The sequence below is a fragment of the Carex rostrata genome, chromosome 24 (genome assembly GCF_964058835.1).
Source record: "Carex rostrata chromosome 24, lpCarRost1.2, whole genome shotgun sequence".
Taxonomy (NCBI): Eukaryota; Viridiplantae; Streptophyta; class Magnoliopsida; order Poales; family Cyperaceae; genus Carex; species Carex rostrata.
Window position 1 is genome coordinate 2,582,277 of NC_135941.1, and position 18,515 is coordinate 2,600,791.

At 33.6% G+C, this 18,515-nt stretch overlaps 3 protein-coding genes across 3 annotated transcripts; 1 reads left to right on the forward strand and 2 right to left on the reverse strand.

Moving 5' to 3' along the window:
* Positions 1-468: 468 nt before the first annotated feature.
* On the reverse strand, positions 469-1,547 carry LOC144575371 (uncharacterized). The gene is made up of 3 exons (XM_078325476.1): positions 1,164-1,547; positions 944-997; positions 469-827 (listed from the first exon to the last, which is right to left on the reverse strand). Exons 1-3 carry the CDS (start codon positions 1,464-1,466, stop codon positions 594-596), a joined length of 591 nt encoding a protein of 196 aa, XP_078181602.1. The 5' UTR covers positions 1,467-1,547; the 3' UTR covers positions 469-593.
* A 289-nt stretch (positions 1,548-1,836) lies between these two features.
* On the reverse strand, positions 1,837-5,898 carry SNX1 (sorting nexin 1). Its single transcript, XM_078325475.1, has 11 exons — positions 5,766-5,898; positions 5,556-5,690; positions 5,090-5,225; positions 4,867-5,000; positions 4,087-4,161; positions 3,649-3,808; positions 3,428-3,561; positions 3,277-3,345; positions 2,459-2,538; positions 2,314-2,374; positions 1,837-2,191 (listed from the first exon to the last, which is right to left on the reverse strand). The coding sequence occupies exons 1-11, from the start codon at positions 5,775-5,777 to the stop codon at positions 1,991-1,993; spliced, it is 1,197 nt and encodes a 398-aa protein (XP_078181601.1). The 5' UTR covers positions 5,778-5,898; the 3' UTR covers positions 1,837-1,990.
* A 3,873-nt stretch (positions 5,899-9,771) lies between these two features.
* Positions 9,772-11,119, forward strand: LOC144575788 (uncharacterized). The gene is made up of 2 exons (XM_078326035.1): positions 9,772-10,249; positions 10,630-11,119. Exons 1-2 carry the CDS (start codon positions 9,866-9,868, stop codon positions 10,906-10,908), a joined length of 663 nt encoding a protein of 220 aa, XP_078182161.1. The 5' UTR covers positions 9,772-9,865; the 3' UTR covers positions 10,909-11,119.
* Positions 11,120-18,515: the final 7,396 nt, after the last annotated feature.

Consider the following 18,515-nt stretch of genomic DNA (forward strand, 5'->3'; position numbering starts at 1 on the left):
CATGCTATTACATCCCTTCAAATAAGATCTACCAAATCCATAGTTGCTCCAGACAGTACTTTGAAAGATGCGTCAGTTTCTCTTCTTTTTTCAAACAACAGCCGCATAATCAACAACCAGAAAATGATTGGCAAGACGTATCGACAAGGATTGGATAAGAGTTAAGAGAGCTCCAAGTTTGTTGAGCGAAGACCGGGGCACAGGATGAAGAGGTACTGCAGTCTCGACTAGCGGCATTGTGCAGGAAGCACAATGTTTGTAATTAGTTTTACTGTTATTATTTACTTAGTATATTATTATTACTTCATTATTTCTTATAATTATTCTTAAAACATAATTTTATATGGAGGGTATTTTTATATTGTTAATCCTTCCTATATTTTGAACACTTTCTCTGCATAATCATTACTTTGTCATAAAAGTATACATATGAGTAGAGTACATAAGTGCATGTGACTAATTAATACAGAAATCAAATGGAAGTGTTGATTGTGATATTTAACGTATCTATCCAAATGCTCTCTTAATTAATTCAGAGAAAAAATAAGTATCACAACACTTACAAGAAAAAAAAAAAACAATTTACATTGCTTCTAGAGCCTTGCAATTTGAATTGATTTTTGGAGGGCTTGGAGGAGACTTCGCATAATTCTCGGCTCGCCAGGCGGTGCCTGAGCTTTTGAAGGTCCATTTCTTATAGCTCGAAAAACCGGCCCTGTTCCATCAGTTTCTGGACAAACAATGCAATCGATATAGACTACAACTTCGGTTTTCCCTTGATCGACTTCTGTGAAGCCCAACCTCACTCCTCCTTGTACTTTGTCCACCTTCATATTTACCATTTTGACCATCTTAATTGTGCTCCTCAATGATAATGATAATAATAATAATAATAATGCGACTAAGATTAGTTATTTGATTGAAATGGAAGAAGGGAGCTAACCTTGAGAGGCATGGGAAGGGGAATATTTGCACCTTGGCAGAGGCTATTTCCCCACTGTTACAGAAATAAGATTCCAACTCAATATGCCATCTTTGGTTTTTTTTTTCCCCCTTTTCTAGAGGAAAATGATTCGAGTAAATAGAAAAAGAGGGGGGGTTGGGAAATCAGTGTATTGAATTAAGCTTTTATTTTAGCACTGTGTAAGAGTATTTTAGTATACCTGAAAGAGCAATGTCTCAAACCGAGCAACATCAGTGTTTCCCGGCAATTTCAATGTTCCTAGACTAACCCCATCGTCGTCATCTTCGACCGACACAATTCCATCTTTTCTTGATTCAGCCCTTTGCAGGTAAATAGTTCTCCTGTTTTTGCTACAATATGTTATCTTGTTTGCTTTGAAGGAATTCTCATTGGATGTGGAAAGAATAACTCGATTGTTCAAGCTGAATTGCGGAGAAGAAGAGAAAGAAGGAGACTTTTGGTGAAAATTAGAATTTATCAAGAGCTGTTTAAGAGCTGCCATTAGTATACTAGGGATGGAGCAAACAACTGGTTAGATAGGGTTTTGTTCAACTCGAACTTTGGCCTCATGTTCAGAAAGAGGTAAAGGGGCGCTCGAATGGAGGAAAAAAAAGAAACAAACGCCAACCTCTCCATTTGATTTAGGAAAAGGAGAGGAACTTTACCCGTGCAATATCGTCTAATTGCCAGACTTATAGGGGTAAATATTTAACAGCGCAATTTTGGCGTCATGCAGTGTACCAACCTTATGCAAAAATGCCAAACTCTGGCTTTAATTAGTTCTTATAGTTTTCTGCGAAAGAATAAAGGCACATACATTTCGATTCCAACACTGCATCTTTATGTGCCACATTTTCTTCTCACAAGTTCTATTGAAAAATCAAGTATAACAAAGACCATACACACTAAAATCAAGTACATAGATGAAAGAAAAAAATATCAAAATAATAAAAGACTAAAAAGAAAAAAAGAACTAAACAGAAAAATTCCGATACAGAAATTACAATTGATACAAATAATTAAGAATTACAAAGCCTCAAGCTTTGGCAGAACACCTCTCCAAGCATCAGCCACGTCATGCGCCAGCTTGGCCTGACCCTTTGCAAATTCATGAAAAGCAAGGCCTAACTCAGCTGTTTTTTGCTCCTGGAAGCGCGCTAATTCTTCATTCATTGTATTTATTATTGCTTCGAATCTCTTTGTAGCTTCCTCACTCTCCGCTTTTGACTGCAATTTTGTGATTTATTAGTCTAAACTCTAAATGAACTATAAGCAAAAAAAATGCATCAACTCAATATGGATAAGAAATCATTTCAATAAGGCAAAGCAAAAGTTAAGAGGTCACTTGCCTCTTTGAAGTCAATTTCAGCTTCCCGGGCTCTCTCTGAATGCATCAGCCTCAACTTATCTCTGTGCATACAAAATAAAAAAATAATGAAAATATTGAGGAGAAATAGTCTAGAAAAGATATGGTTAAGGAAGGATCGAACATACAGATTTATCTCCTTGAGCTTGGTGGTTTCCGCTAACTCACAATGCTGTCTGAAAGCATTTGCTCTATCCGCCATGGTAGCCTACATATTTATGCAAAGTATATATCAACAACAACAACAACCAAGCCTTTAGTCCCACACATGCAAAGTACATATGCTAAATTTTTTTCTGATGTCCTTTTAGACTTAAAATTTTGTTTTCAGTTTTTTTCCTCAGCTTCAGACAAGAATTACAATTTCAGCTAGTAAGCCAAAATATGAGCTAAGATATACTGGCATTGAAACTACCAGTGCTGCCAAAAAGTAAGAAAATCATTATGAGTGAGGCTATGGAAATATGCATATTATACAGCAGCCCACACTATGGATTCATATCTCCGTTTTTAAAGTGCAAACAATCGATTTGAATCATTCAGCATGATCTTCATCTGAAAATATACTTGCAGACCCAATTTTATGTTGCTTAGAATTTTTTTACTATTTTTTTTAGATAGGTAGAAAATCACTTGATTTGAAAATTCTAAACCATCCAAAAACAGTGATTTACCACCTATAAATAGTTAAAAAATTCTAAAAAATGTAAAATTTGCTTTTCAAGTACATTTCATATGGAAATTGTGTTTACATCGACTTTTTGAACTTTGAAAATAGAAATATAGATCTATAGCATGGGTTGATCCGCAATATGAATATTAGCATAGCTTCACTCAAACTTTGTCCTACAGAGCAGAATTTATTCCAAAAATGGCAAGACTAATTCACAATTGAACAATTATTTGTTCTCACAATGTGCAATTAGCCTACAAAAAAGGAAAATACCTTTATTGATTGGACAGCTCGCACATAGTCTTTTAATGGTTCTTCAAAGTTCATTAGAAGGTTATATGCCTGAAGACAAATAAAAAATAAAATAAAATGAGCTTCATTTATCTCACAGTACAATTAAAAAAATCAGGTATTTTATAATAACCTCCTTTTGTAGCTTGAGAGAGAGAATTTCTCCCTTTGAACCAAGCTCAGAGAAAGCCTTTCCAAAAGATTCCCCTTCACATGCACCTAATAGCTTCATTGCCTTGCCAAAATCTGCCAATGACTGCCCCAGTTCTGACAACAAATTTTATTAGAACTCACTGAACCTATGCAAAGGATACCAACAAAGAAGGTTAAGAAGTAAAATATTAATAGTGCTACCTCTGTGCCTCTTGACAAGACGAAAAGCTTGCTTCTGAGTCTCTGCTAAATGGTTTTCAAGCTCAAAAATATAAGTCTTCAGTTTCTCATATTCTGGATCTGATTCCTCGACTGGCTTTTCCTTACCCAGTACGACATCACTCACTTTTGATTGCACGTCCTACAATACATTTCACAAAATAATTAAAACAAAATCAAAAGCATGAAAAACAGTAATTCATTTACCAACCAAAATAATATTATGTATATATATCAGGGTTCTATATGGATGGGTTTCATTTCTAGCCTACCCCAACTTGTTTGGGACTAAAGACTTGGTTGTTGTTGTTGTTGTATATTAGGGTTCTATATAGCTATAGCGCTATCAGCCGCTTTCCTTTATCAGGGTTCTAAATAGAACTTCGATATATATATGTATTACAAATGCATGTTGTTTACCTTAAACATTTGGAAGATATCTGAAGATTTCTTACTGAATATGCCAGCCTCGATAGATCTGATCCTCTCCATTCTCTGTTCCATTAAAGTACCAAAATCAAGTTGCTCAGTGAAAGGTGGTGTTGTCTTCTTTAAAAAACTATAAATTATGATGTGACGTGATTGGATTGACTATGCGGTCTGCCGATTAGTACCGTAGTATCCTAATTCAGTTCAATTCAGATTCACAATTATGATAGTAATTCAGTGATAACATGTGATAACCCTAATTAATATTTTCGATTGATTGCAGGTTTATTGAAGGGATATCTTGCTCCTCCATAATTATGATCTATTATTGAACCTTTATGTTCCTGTTCTAGTTAATTATATTGTTACAATCATCCTTATCACATTAATTTATGAAGTGACATAATAATTACTATAAGTTGTGATTATTTTATTATGTTATGCCACGAATGAAATTTAAATCAATTTAATATTTTAGTTGAACTGTGCAGATATGATATAATGCACAGTTAAGTTATATGGAAACAAATTTAGACCTCAAGCCAATATTTGACACACCTTGAGCACTATACCAGTTCAGTTCCAATTTTATAATAAACATGGTGTAATATCATAAGACTAGGACTACCTGACTGGTTGATACCAGTTCAGTACCACAGCATCACTGTCAATGCAATATTTCATTGTATCATAACTTAGCATGAATTAAATTTTATTTCTCAAAATATGTTTCAGTTATTCTAAATATCAAAATATAAATGGAAAGATTACCTCTTCTTCTTCAAGCAAAAAGGTCCTTAAATCTTCACTTTTCCTGAGCACAGGGTGAGAAGCAATTCTATTGATAAACACATCCAGACCTTGCCGCCTCATCTCTATGAACTCCGCACTAAATCTAAACTTCTCTGCATTTAAAAAAATGAATTTTGTTTCCAAAGTTCCCATTGAAGATTCAAACTTGGAATAAATGAAGAAAGAAATTAATTTCAGTTACCAACAGCACTCTTTTCAGGAAGAGGAGGAATAAAAATGCCCTTGTACTTCTCAGAAAGCTTATCATGTAACCACTCAAAATCACTGTATCTCCTAATTACTATTTTCTCTGGCCCCTCAAATTCTGTCATATTACTCTGCATTTAATAAAAAATGAACTTATATTAATAAGAACCCTACTCCTAGCAATGCAAATATAGTCTCTCTCTCAATGTCTCTACTCTTGCTTAATTTCTATCTCTCAATACAAATTTATGTTATTTAATCTCCCCTTTCATCTGAACAAGGTCACACATTTTATGACCAAATCAGAATCAACAGATCAATTTAGTAATATTTACCAGAAAGCACAACTAGAATCTCAGTTAATCAATTCAATTAACCCAAAATTCTCGCTGTAACAACGAAAGCGGCATAAAAGAGGCAAAAATTAATATCTTATTATTGTTAAATCGAGGAAAAAAAACCTTAGTGATGACACGGTAAGAGATGTAGGATTGAACTCCAGTCCCCATCTTAACTGGCTCCGTTACTGAAATCATCACAAAAGCCTTCCCCGATGGAGATCTGGGACTTTGCGAAGTCTCTACTGGATCGTTATCCTGTCAAATTAGAGGAAATTAGAGGGGATAATTGGTAAAGTTGAAAACTTAAAAATACAGATGTAGTTAGAATACCGTCGAAATCATAGCGAATTTTCTGGTGATCGCCGGAGAAAGAGAAAGGGAAGCTGCGAAGTGAAGAATTGGAACTTTGAAGAAACCGCTTCCGGGAAGAAAAAAGTAATACAGGATTTTGCTATATATATCCTTCTAATATATCGATATTAGAAATAGGATTCACAAAATTAACTGTCGCTGATATGTGGATCCCATCTGTCAGAGATTATCTGGGTCCCCTTATAACGTGATATGCTCATGTGGATTATCTGGTTTATTCATTAACTTAATTTGTATTGCATTTAGTATGATGAATATTAAAAATGTTTTTCAGATTTTAATTCGAAATAAATATTTTTTAAAAAGTGTAAAACTATAAAATAATATAACAATTATTAATAAATTTTACTTATAGTGAATTTAGAAATAAACGTTTTTTTTAAATATCAAAACTATGTATAATGAAGAACGATACAATTAACTAGGTGAGAATTTTTATGAAGTAATTAAGAAAGAGTTGCATCATTTTAAGAATCGAATCAAACATATTTAACAAGAGTTGTGACACTTTTAAGAAAGAGTTGTTTCATTTTAAGAAAGAGTAATTAACCAATATACTACACCTTATATATATTAACACTTCTAAATGAGGAGATAAGTATTAAATATAAGTCTTTCAATCAAATTAATTAACTAGAGATAAGCAAATCCAACGCTAAAAATACGGATAAGAAAAAAGCTTCAATATTACGAGAGATATTTGGTACCACCATCTTATAAGATAATTGATAAATATAAAATAAGATATATTTTTTATTCGTATATTCAGTTGTATAATATTTATTATTATGACAAAATTGATTAATAAAAAATATTATTTAATTTATAATTTATATTTTGAAAAATAGTACTAATTTTTAATATTTTATGATAATTATATGATGTAAAGAATGTGTGTAAAGTAATATATTTATTTGTTGAGAAGAGAGAAATGGTTCGCCAACCTCAAATTCTCCAAAATATAACTGGAGATCAATTTCTAGAATACGGCAGTCCACATTATTGGAGCAAGTCTTAATACAAATAAAATAAGTCTTTATATATATTATATTTGCTATAAAAATTGTACCAAATTGTATATTTTACACCTAACTAAAGATCCTCAAACCTAAAATATGCAAGTCTGTTAATAGTTATAAAATAAGTAAACTTAAAAAATAAAGATGAAAATAGTTTGCCTTCTAAAGAATGTGAAAGCAAGTTTCAATACCTATCAAATATACTGAAATTTTTATTAATACTAAAAAATAAAATAAAATTACCGAATCTGTTTAATTTTTGAATGGATTTTAAAAAATACCCCTTCCGATTACTAGATAATCCAACTAAGACTACTTTTTCGATAATTTAGTCACCGGACTCAAAAAAAATATCCAGTTATCCAGTAACTGAAAAGTGGCCCTATGTCTGATTATTTAGTAACCGGAAATGTGACTATATTTATGAATTCATCTGAGAAAATGAAAAAGAATTGGCTCTTCCCATTTCTCAAAGCCTACGCACAGCCAATGTCAAATTGTACACAGTGAAAGATACAATGGCGTGGTAGAAAAAAATAAAAGTGAATGAGTGGGTCCCACCTTCATAAAAATATTCATTTTATCCCTATTGAACCTTTGACTTTCCAATTTCATAAAGCAGAGCAGTTTCTTATTTAGAAACTATTTAGAAAAAATTCTTATTAAGAAATTATTTATAAACTTCATACACGATAAAATTGTTGGCTAAAATTAATTTAAATGATGTAAAAGTTTAATAAAAACTCTAAAATTAATTTAGTCAGCAGCTCAGGATTTTCATATTCAAGCAGTGTTGAGAAAATTGCCTTTTATAAGCCAAAATGTGGACAGATTTCTGACAATGAGAGCTTCTAATGCCTCTTAGAAGAACTACCTACGCGATATAGGCATTTCATAGAAGACTAAGAAACAGTAACGATATCACGACCTTGATACTAAAACCTCTCCAAGCCCAATGGTTCTTTGCTTTTCAACACACCATACAAAAACTGTTCAAACAGAGGCGGAGTCAAACTTTTAAGTTATAATCAATCATATAAAAGTTGCTACAAATGGAGGATCATTTTACATTATTCATAACATTTTATTATAAATTATATAAAAATTAAGGCACAAAATAAAAACTTTGAAAAAATAAAAAATAGAGATCAATTAACTCCATTATTATAGTGTCTGCCTCTATGTTCAAATATGACCTCGAAGTCATATTCAGCATCTGAGTTACCCTCAAAATAACCACAAACTCTTTGAGGTCAAAACCAGAAACATATATGCACCACCTAAGACACTCTTCGAGAGTACGCACATAATATATGCATGCCGCCTAAGATCATCGGTGGTGCACAAATAATATATGCGTGTCACCCTTGAATGATACTCAGATAACATTTGCGTACCGGATAACTTTAATTTTTTTTTTTTGAGTTTCATGGCTAACTTTTGTATTTATTTATTTTTTTCAAATGATAACTAAAAAAAGGGGATTTATTTCCATTTGCTTCTTTAATAGCTTATTGGTGGATGGGGTACGTTCTAAAGCTCCTTAATTGCAAGGAATTGTGACAAAAGTTCTCATCTGGTCATCTGGATGTGAAACAAACTGGAGCGTTTCTGAATGGGTACCTTCTCTCTGTTTTTTATTTTTATTTCAACCTTCTCTTTTTTGGTGCATTTTTTTGAACTAATTTTATTTATATTGTAGTTGCACCTTGTTTTACGTCGTATTCTTGTGGTCATCTCAGATGTTTAATATATACGAGATACGACTAAGTTAAATGTTTTGATTTCAATTTATTTTATTTTATTTATAACTGAATTTTCATCTCAAATCAAACTAAAATAGCAATCAAGCTAAAATATCAAAGTATGCACAAAATATAAAATAAATATAAATAGAGAGAAAACACACAAATTTTGATTAAAAAAAAAGTTAAAAAGAAAATCGTATTCGATCACGCCAAAGCATCTCAATTTCAAAACAATTATTTCTTACACTAAATAAATATGATGCAATTGGTTTGAAAGAAAAAACTCACAAATTTAACTTATGTAAAGTTTCAACTCTCAACAAACACTCAAATTACTACTAGTTGGTATGGTGAATTTTAAACTATTTGAGTCGGTTTTATAATGAATAACTCAAAGAATTTTTTTAAAGGCCTTTATGACAGAAATTATTTTGAGTTAAAGCTTGTACGTTAGTAGAAAAATGCACAAATTTTTATAAGTCGGTTAAACGAAACTAAACGTATTAAAGTCTATTTTTCAGATCGCATAGCCGGCCAATTACGAATTCCCATCACCTAAAGTAACTCAAATTTTAATTTTTGGATCCGGAACGTCAGATTTGTTTTAGCACAAATATTAAAGAAATGGGGTGCATTTCATCTCGGACCGGATTGGCTTGAGTTTGATCGGACGGTCCAGACCTACAATTAAAATTTAGAGTTACTTCAGAGCATCCGGCTTCGTCTATTAAGCTCAGCATCGGTATCACCGAGTGCGTATCCTCTGAGATATCTCAACTTTTGCGTGACCGACGTGTCCGGTTCCTATTCGGGAGTGATGAGGGGGTCAGTATTATGTGTGCTTTGAGATTCGTACAAAAGGTATTTAAACGGTTGGGATTTTCTATAAAGTCACGCAAAGTTTAAGATATCTCAGAGGATACGAATTCAGCATCACCGTGACCCGGGAATCGAGATTGCGGACTGAATCAAATTCTTTGAGGTAACAAATTATTTCTTTTTAAATAAAAGCCGTTCGATAGAGATTGGGCCAATCCTGCTCGAGGTAGAACGCACGGGTGTGCTTTAATAGTCGTGTGGATTCTGATTAGACGGTCCAGATCCAAACAGAAATATTCTGTTACCTTACGATACGTATTCATTTCGGACTTGGACTTGGGTCCTCACTTGTCATCGGGTATCTTCCTTCCCGTCTCTTTCGCCACTATTTTGCAATCAGCCAGCCCTCCTCACTCACCCTCTCACCTATCTTCGCCCCATTTGGTCGGGGCATTGGGGCATTGGGGCATCGATGGATCGGCACCGCTCGAATAAGTCCTTCAATCCTAATCAATTCCGGTCCCTTCTCATCTCCCCCTCCCCTTCCCACTCCAACTCCACCTCCTCTTTCGAGCTCAACGAATCCGATCTCTTCGCCTCCTCCCCCGATCGCTCCGATGGGCCCCCACCAAGCCCTCCGATTCAAGCGCGTACACTGAATCCGAACCCGAACTCTAACCCGATTGCTTTCTCCCGCCGCACATCCTTTACCCGCCCGCCTGAAGGAATACTCGCTGCTCTTCCTTCTTCCTCCTCTGTCGCCTCCGCCTCGTCTTCTCCTTCTTCCTCTTCCTCCTCTCCATCCTCCGCTCGCATGATCCCTGCAATTCCCAAGCCCCGGCGCGAGTTCCCTCAGGTATACTATATTGTTTTTCCTGTGGATTTGGACTTGTTCGTGACTAATTGAAATTACATTTTGGGGATTTCATTGTTATTACTGTTTCAATTTTGAGTGATGCCATCAGTTAATATATATTCTCGTTCATCATCATGCATAGTAATTGGCGTTAGACTAGTATGCTACTTAATTAAACCCCGGTTATTTCTTAGATGATGCAATTTTCAGTGAGAACTCGGGCTTTCATACATGCACATTATCTCCAATTCTCTACTTCTCTCTATAGCAGCTTTGAATAAGTACAGTTCTTGAGAAAAAAAAAAAAACTCCCAGACTTGGTTTAGAAAAAACAAGTATGTGAATTCAGAATCTAATTCCTATCTGCATTACATGCTTAGGCCCCACAATACCAGTCAGCACCAGTCAATGTACCAGTGGTACCTGCAAGGCTCAAAAACAGAAAAGATTCAATCTTGCATGAAGAAGAAGAAGAAGAGGATGAGAAGAGCGATGAAGAAGAGATGCTTCCTCCGCATGAAATTGTGGACCGTGCACGTGCAAGAGATTCACCGATGACAACATTCTCTGTTCTAGAAGGTGCCGGTCGAACCCTTAAGGGAAGAGACCTTCGCCAGGTAAGAAACGCTATTTGGAGAAAGACTGGTTTTCTCGATTGATGTACATTTGGCCTGGTTGTTTGTCTCCCCTTTCTCCTTCTTTTAGTTTAATTAGGAGAAGGGTAGGGTCTCGTATGCACTATGCAGTGCTGTTGGTGCTTTTAGGTATAGTTAACAGTATTCATAGCTGTTTATTTATTTGTTAGCGTTTGTGATGGATTAATGTGTTACTGTATATTATTTTGTTATCGTAGCAGTGGAGCAGTTGTGCATTTTGTCTGTAGCTGTTTCTCTATTATACATAGCAATCAGTGCTTTTAATCCCGAAATCACCTATTTTAATTAGTGAGGGCTTCATGCTGTAGCAAATTTATATTAAAAATGTAAGTGCATGCTAGTTTATAGGAAGGCAGTTTGACAGGAAGAAAATGAGCATGTATATGCTTAATTATGCTTGCAGTATCACATTTTATTCCTTTGGTTTGTAAAGTTTTAAAGTTTTCATTTGGGCCTGTAAAGTTTCTAATTTGTACGAAGGTTCTCCTACCCTTAATATTTGTGATAAGAGTAGACAATCCTAAATGGATGATGCACACGCTCATATCATATGAAATTGTACATTTTGGCAGTAAGATTTCCGCATGACATTACTTTTCGAATTTGTAATCAAGTTCGGGGGTGATGGTTTTTAGAACATTTTAGAACATCATGCTTGGTATTGTGTTTGAACCTGGTTAGGCCTCTTCTCTTCGTAGGATGCCACAAAAAAATCAAAGAGAATGAAACTGATGACCATGTTCAGTTTGGAAAAAGAAAAAAAAAATGATGTTCAGGTTGAGAAAGAAATGCCAAAAAAAAATAATAAAAAAAAAACGAAACTGTTTCTCGTTTGAGAAAGAAGAAAACCGAATATTGTCTTCAGTATGCCCTTTTATTTATATTTATTTTTAATTGGAATGGGTTGGCTACTCAATACCGAGCATGATGTTCGGTTTCAAAATGCCAAAGTTTGGTGGTGATGGTTTTTCTAAAAATATTTGTAATCAATTTGATTTCCGAATTTCTGATGGTTTGATGAAAAAAAAATCGTACTTTTCTCAATTTCCGAAGGACCAATATGGCACATGAATAAATATATAGGGGTTTATATAAAAAATGTAGATAATCTGTCACCAAAATTAGCTTCTTGGAATACAATAGTGCAGTTGTTTCAACGGACGTGTAAAATGCTGCCAATCTGACATTTTAATAAGGATGAGAAAGGGGGAAGATGAATTTTATCATCTACACGTGAAAACTGTAAATATTGCAATCCTCTGAGAGGGCCCAGAAATGGGCTGAGCCTAAAATAATTAAGGAAATAGTAAAATTTTAAGATCTTCAAGAACCTAACATGCGATGGAAGTAGGGGTGAAAAAGGATCGGATATTGTCTGACCGAATCCATATTTGTATTTAAAAATTAGATACGGATATCCGATATTTAAATATCCGTGTGGATAGTGGTACATATATGGTTTTGAATTTTAATTATTTGTATCCAAATAGTAGATATATAATATATAGTTTAATATATATTATGAAAATATTTATATATTTATGGATATCCAACATCCGATCTATATCCGTATGTATCCGTCTAATATCCGATCTATATCCAGAAGAATAAAATGGATATGAATATGATTTTACCACTATCCAATCCGTATCTGATCCATTTTTACCCCTAGATGGAGGCCATAAAGTGTTGGTGGTGAGTATTATGCCAGCATGCCAATTAGCAATATGTATGCTCGGTCCCATTGTTTTTTTTCCTACTTACTGCTTGCTTTTGTTTGTCTGTAATAAGCATGGAGTGTGCTCTCCTGCAAAGTTTATTATCTCTGGTACAAATTGTTAGTACTTTGCTCACTTCTTTTGATATTCTGACACATGGCTGTAGTGCCTTGTTGCTTTTCTGTGTAAGACATTTTATATAATGAAAGGGCTTTTTAGCCTATTTTTCAAAAAAAAGAAAAAAAGCATTCTGCCAGCAAAACATAAATTCCAATTCCATCCTACTTTGTAATGAAAGAAAGACAAAAATTTCATCCTATGTCACAAAGCTATCAAGGTGACATCATGGTGAGAAAGGGTTCTGGTGTTGTTTTTATCCAATCTTTTAAGGTGGTTAATAAATGACCAGCTTATTGCTTCTTTAAACTTTGAACACAGAAAATGGGAACCTTAAAACCTGATGGAGCAAAATTTGAAACAGGATATTTTTTTTTGAAGGGTAGCATTTGTTACCCTAGTTAAACTTGGTTATTGCATGTAGTACGTGAACTTGAATAGGCATTTACATGTCTGAGGATACTCTTGTGTAGTTATGTTTTGGCTTTGAAGTTTCTTTTTCCATTGATTTAAATGGTACTGTCAACATTACAAACCCATAATCAAGGGATCCCGTACCTTTTATATCCTTTTTTTTTCTGAGATCAAAGGCAGAGGCTGCCAGGTTTTATTAATACTGGTAAAATAAAGACCCCAGAGGGGTTACATGCTATAGTTCATTTACACTGGCAACAACCTAAAGAATTAAACAGGCCTAGCAGTTATGTAGCCATAAACGACCTTTATCTCTTTTCTTCTACACCAGAATTTGAGGCAGCATTCTTTGTTCTCGAAATATAATTCCGTTCCTCTTTTTCCAGATCATCCAGCGTGTGCACGTGAACCATGTGGCCCACGTAATTTCATCCATTTTTCCTGTCAGCTTAACTTGCCTCCAGGATTCACACCAAGTCTGTTGCACTGATTCACCAGGCACCATTAGCGGTACCTTTAGAAAGCCGGTCATCAGGTTCCACACACCTTTAATATCCTGTTATCCAATCTTAATCCTCACTTCTCGATTTTACTCTAAAAATAGCAAGTGTTGTTTCAAATAGTGCACCTCTGCTGTCCTGAAGTTCAATTCTGAGTAGTATTCCAGAAATGTGCAAATAAATAAATAAATAGTTGAAACAGATTTGTTTTTAGTAACAATTAAACAGATCTTATACTGCTTTTGGGTATTAAAATGCCACCACTTATCTTTTAGCCCTTTGCAAAACGAGTTCGCATCTCCTAAAGTAACCCAACTTTTGAGTTTAGATATGGACTGTTATATTCGAATCAGATGGTCTGGATCTGTTTAATTAAACAGATCTTATACTGCTGGATTGGCCCGGATTCGAATCGGATGGTCCGGATCTAAACTAAAAAATTGGGTTACTTCAGGGAATCCAGACCCTTGCAAAACTTGCATTTATCTGGCTACCTTTTTTTTTTTTTTTTTTTTACTTTTGCAATATTGGTTCCTGTACTGGCTGGCAAAGGTTGTCTACTGATAATTGTGTTTTTGAATTTTATGCCTTAACTTCTGGTTTATGCTTGTAGTAAAATTCTGCGTTTGTTTTATTCAAAATTTCCTTGAAGAAATCAATGACATGTTTGTGCATAAACATGTACAGTATCTATGACCACCCGATTGCTTTCAATAAATGGACTGCAATTCGTGCATCTGACTATCATATGCTAATAGTTTTATGACTTAATTTATTGGTTGTTATTTGTTTCGGTGATTGATTATTATAATAGTAATATGGCTGCCAAACTTTGACAGTGATGTGATAAGGAAACCGTGTTGCATTAAACACTAATTCTTGAAATAAAACCCATGATATCAGCATTAATGTATTTAATTAGATGACTTGACTTATTATAGAAAACTTTTTCACAAGTAGTGAGCTGGTTTACCAGTTGACCTCATTGTAAGTCATTCCACTCGCTGTTAAATTGAATGCTAGTTCAAGCCAAACAAAAAAAAAATTGGATGCTAGTTACTTGTAAATCAACATCACCCATGCTAGCTGTATCCTGCTAATACAAATTTACCATTTCCCAACCCATGGCTATCACTACTCCTTTCTATTTTTGGTCAAGATTCTTTATGCATGATTTCAGTACCAGTACATTCCGGTATTTCGTCATATGCTATTCCAAGCTCTCGTTAATTCTTCATTCCTTTTTTTTTTGCTGTACAATATATAAAACAAGATCCTAGCTATTTCAAGCAGTGTTGTAAAAAACATCCGTTTAGACCGATTAGTCCTTGGCGGTAATCAAACCGTCACGGATTTTTCCGATTAATCGGCCGATTATTTCCGATTATAACTCAACTTCTGATTAATCGCTTGACGATACCCTCTCTATCCGATAACTGCATATTGTTATTTACAACACTTATTTCATGTGAATCATGAGTGCAACTTTAGCCTAATAATTTCTCAATAATGGAATGGGTATACCACATGTACCGGTTGAATCATTTCAACCGTGAAGAGCACAATTCTAGGCTATTGTGATCCATAGTCATCTAACCTAGCTACTAGTCAACCTCTTGCAAGAGAGTGGTCATGATAAGGAAACATTCAGCTCATACTTTTGCGGTGAAATTGGGAGTCGTTGTCTTGATCTTTGGTCCTCCAATTTACTGGACAGCTCAGATCTTATAGATATTCCCTTTCTATATGTTGAACAGTCTAATTTAAGGCCTATTCATTTGTTACATACTTACATGCATGATTGTGCGGGATCGGGATGAGATTTTACAGGTTCGGGAAATCACGGGAACCCATATCCATAGTATGTACTGGAATTATTATGGGAATATGTTGAAATAGTGTTCGGTTGTATCGTAAGATTAGTTGTGGGAAATCTTATTTTTCTTTCTAAAATATTTGATATTATACAATTATGTTTATAAATAAAATTATTAATAATGTAATTAACTAAAATATATTAAATAATAACATAACATTACATATTAATTATTCTTTTATAAAATAGAAAAATATTTTTATAATTAGATAAGAAATATATAATGAGGTTATACGAGAAGTATTAAATAAAAAATATTTTTGGTAAAATGATTGATTTAATTGCATGTCCTACCATCAATTAAAAATAAGAATGCATCATGCATCATACTTCAAAATTAACCAAAAACGAACAGGCTGTATTTCAATTTTTATGTATTTTGTAAATATATATGTATAGTTTTGTCTGGATCCGTCCGGATACAATAGTCCCACAAGGAAGATATTAACTAAGATATAAATCTTTATGATAGAACTTGGGTATTCTTAAGCTCACCAAAAGCTCAACTCCAAAATTCATCAAATCGGTTTCAAATGACGAATCCGAACTGTTGGAACCCACCTATCTTACGAGTGATGCGTTTACATGTGAAAATTTTAAACATTCGAATTAATTTATTATAAAGTCAATCGGTCAAAATTAGAAGGTTAATAAATTAATTTTAGTGCATTCATTTTTTAAACGTTTTTTGACAGCTTGACTTTATATTAAATTAATTCAAATGTTTAAAATTTTCACATATAGATGCATCACTCGTAAGATAGGCGGATTTCAACAGTTCAGATTTATAATTTGAAACTGATTTAATGAATTTTGGAGTTAAGTTCATCAAACACTTTGGTGATAAAAACACTCTAGTTTTACTCAATATTTACATATAGAACTTCTATTCTGTTAAATTGTTAGTGTAGTGGAGAGAGGAGAGAGCGTCTTAAAAAAAAAGTGATTTAGCAAGGACGGTAGAGAGAAGAAAAATAAATGCTGAGGTGGAGGAGAGAGAGATTTGGAAAAAGAATTATCATGTCTGAGTGCGGGTTCAATTTTGCAAAAAAAATGCATTATACTGGAGACAGTTGGAAACTTTCTAGAGCCCTGTTCGGTTGTATAGGAATGAAGTGGGATTCATGGGATTTTCAGTAAAATAGAGATTTTATTCCATTGTATGTTCGGTTGTCCATTTTGGTCATGGGTAAACTCCATTGGATAAGTCCAAAAAGTAAAAAATTTGTGGGAATTTGCACATTCAGAGCTAATTTTTTTTTTTTTTTCGGAGACCGCTATCTTGAGGACACAAATTTAACTATTGAGAGCTGAGAGAATTTTCTTTTTATATGTACCACTTTTGTCCTTCTTAAAAACCTTCCTATTTTCTATTTTCTACTTTCAATTAAAATATGCTATAATTAGAAAAGTAAATAACATGTTAAAAGTAGAAAGAAATTGCTAGATATTGAAAACATAATTTTATTTTATTTTTATTTGAAGTTCTTAGGTTTGAAAACAGAAATTTGATTATTTGTTTATTTCAACATCTTATGTCCTCTTTCTTGCTCTATTATATTCTAGTTTTAGAGTCTAATGTTTTCTTTTATAAGGAAGAACGAACTTTGACCGAATTATTTGTGAATTTTATAAACATTTTCTAATTTTACGAATTATTCGTTTATTTTTTTGCCTTGTGGAATTGAGATTTTTGATCCGGATAATTACGAATTATTTCCAAATTATACTCGAATTATTCTCAAATCACAAAACTTTAACACTACTAAACTAAATCTGAATAATTCATTTGTCACTATGAGAGAAACAAATGACACATACAAGCTAGCTCATGAGGTACTATAGACGTAGAAGGTAATCCTAATAGGTTGATTTGGAACAACATCTATAGATTTCCTAGTTTTTTTTTTCTATTTTTGGCACTATACCAGTACTTTATTTGTTACTGGCTTGCACTTTGTTTGTTTTATTTTGTTTTTCAAACTTTGATTACTTCGATTTCAAAGCTCCAATGTTTTGAGTTATTTTTTTAGAGTGATGATGACTCTAAATGAGACTACTAACTTTTAGTATATATAAATATATACTTAGTTACCCTAATGCTACTCCGTCGGATTACAAGCGGATAATCCTACCGTGTAGTAGTGTCAGGTGTCGATCCACAGGGATAGATATAAGTTATTTAACAACGTTAGCACTAGTCTATGTTCTTCGAGTATGTTTGGTAACCGTGTATACTAAATAAAAATAATAAATAATAATAATAATAGTAATAATAGTATTAATATTAATATTAATAATAATAATAATAATAATAATAATAATAATAATAATAATAATAATAATAATAATAATAATAATAAGCAGTTTCATTTTATAGTTTACTCTGGCGAATTTATAGGTGAAGATGCTAATTGTTGTAAATCAAGTTTAGGGAGCTTCTAAGGTTTTGGATGAATTCCTTCTAATTATCTCAATATATATTTATGGTACTCATGTCTACCCGTATACGACCTTCTGTCACTGCCACATACGGTCCCGCATACGACCTTCTGTCACTACGGTATGCGGTATAGACCACCCCGCAGAGCAGAGCCGCATACCGGTACTATTATTCCCTATGGATGCTTGGGTTCGGTTCCATACGTATTTGAAAGGTTCTCCGACTCTAAAGTCGACTTGTGGGAGACAATTCAGATTATCACAAGATATAATGTAATTAAACCACTCACACCAATCTAATCAATTATATTCTCCTATTACTCGCTAAATAATAACCCTAAACCTATTCATTACAAGTAATAAATAAATTCCTAATTAAACCTCGAGATGTTATCTAATCTATATCATGCCAAGGGAGCCCACTGGGTTCTAACCCTAGTTTTTGAACCGCTACCAAGTCTCGTTAGCCGAAGTGTTTATAGTACTTACTTTTATCCCCTCTTACACCGAGGTACAATGACTTAACACATATAGGTATGTGAA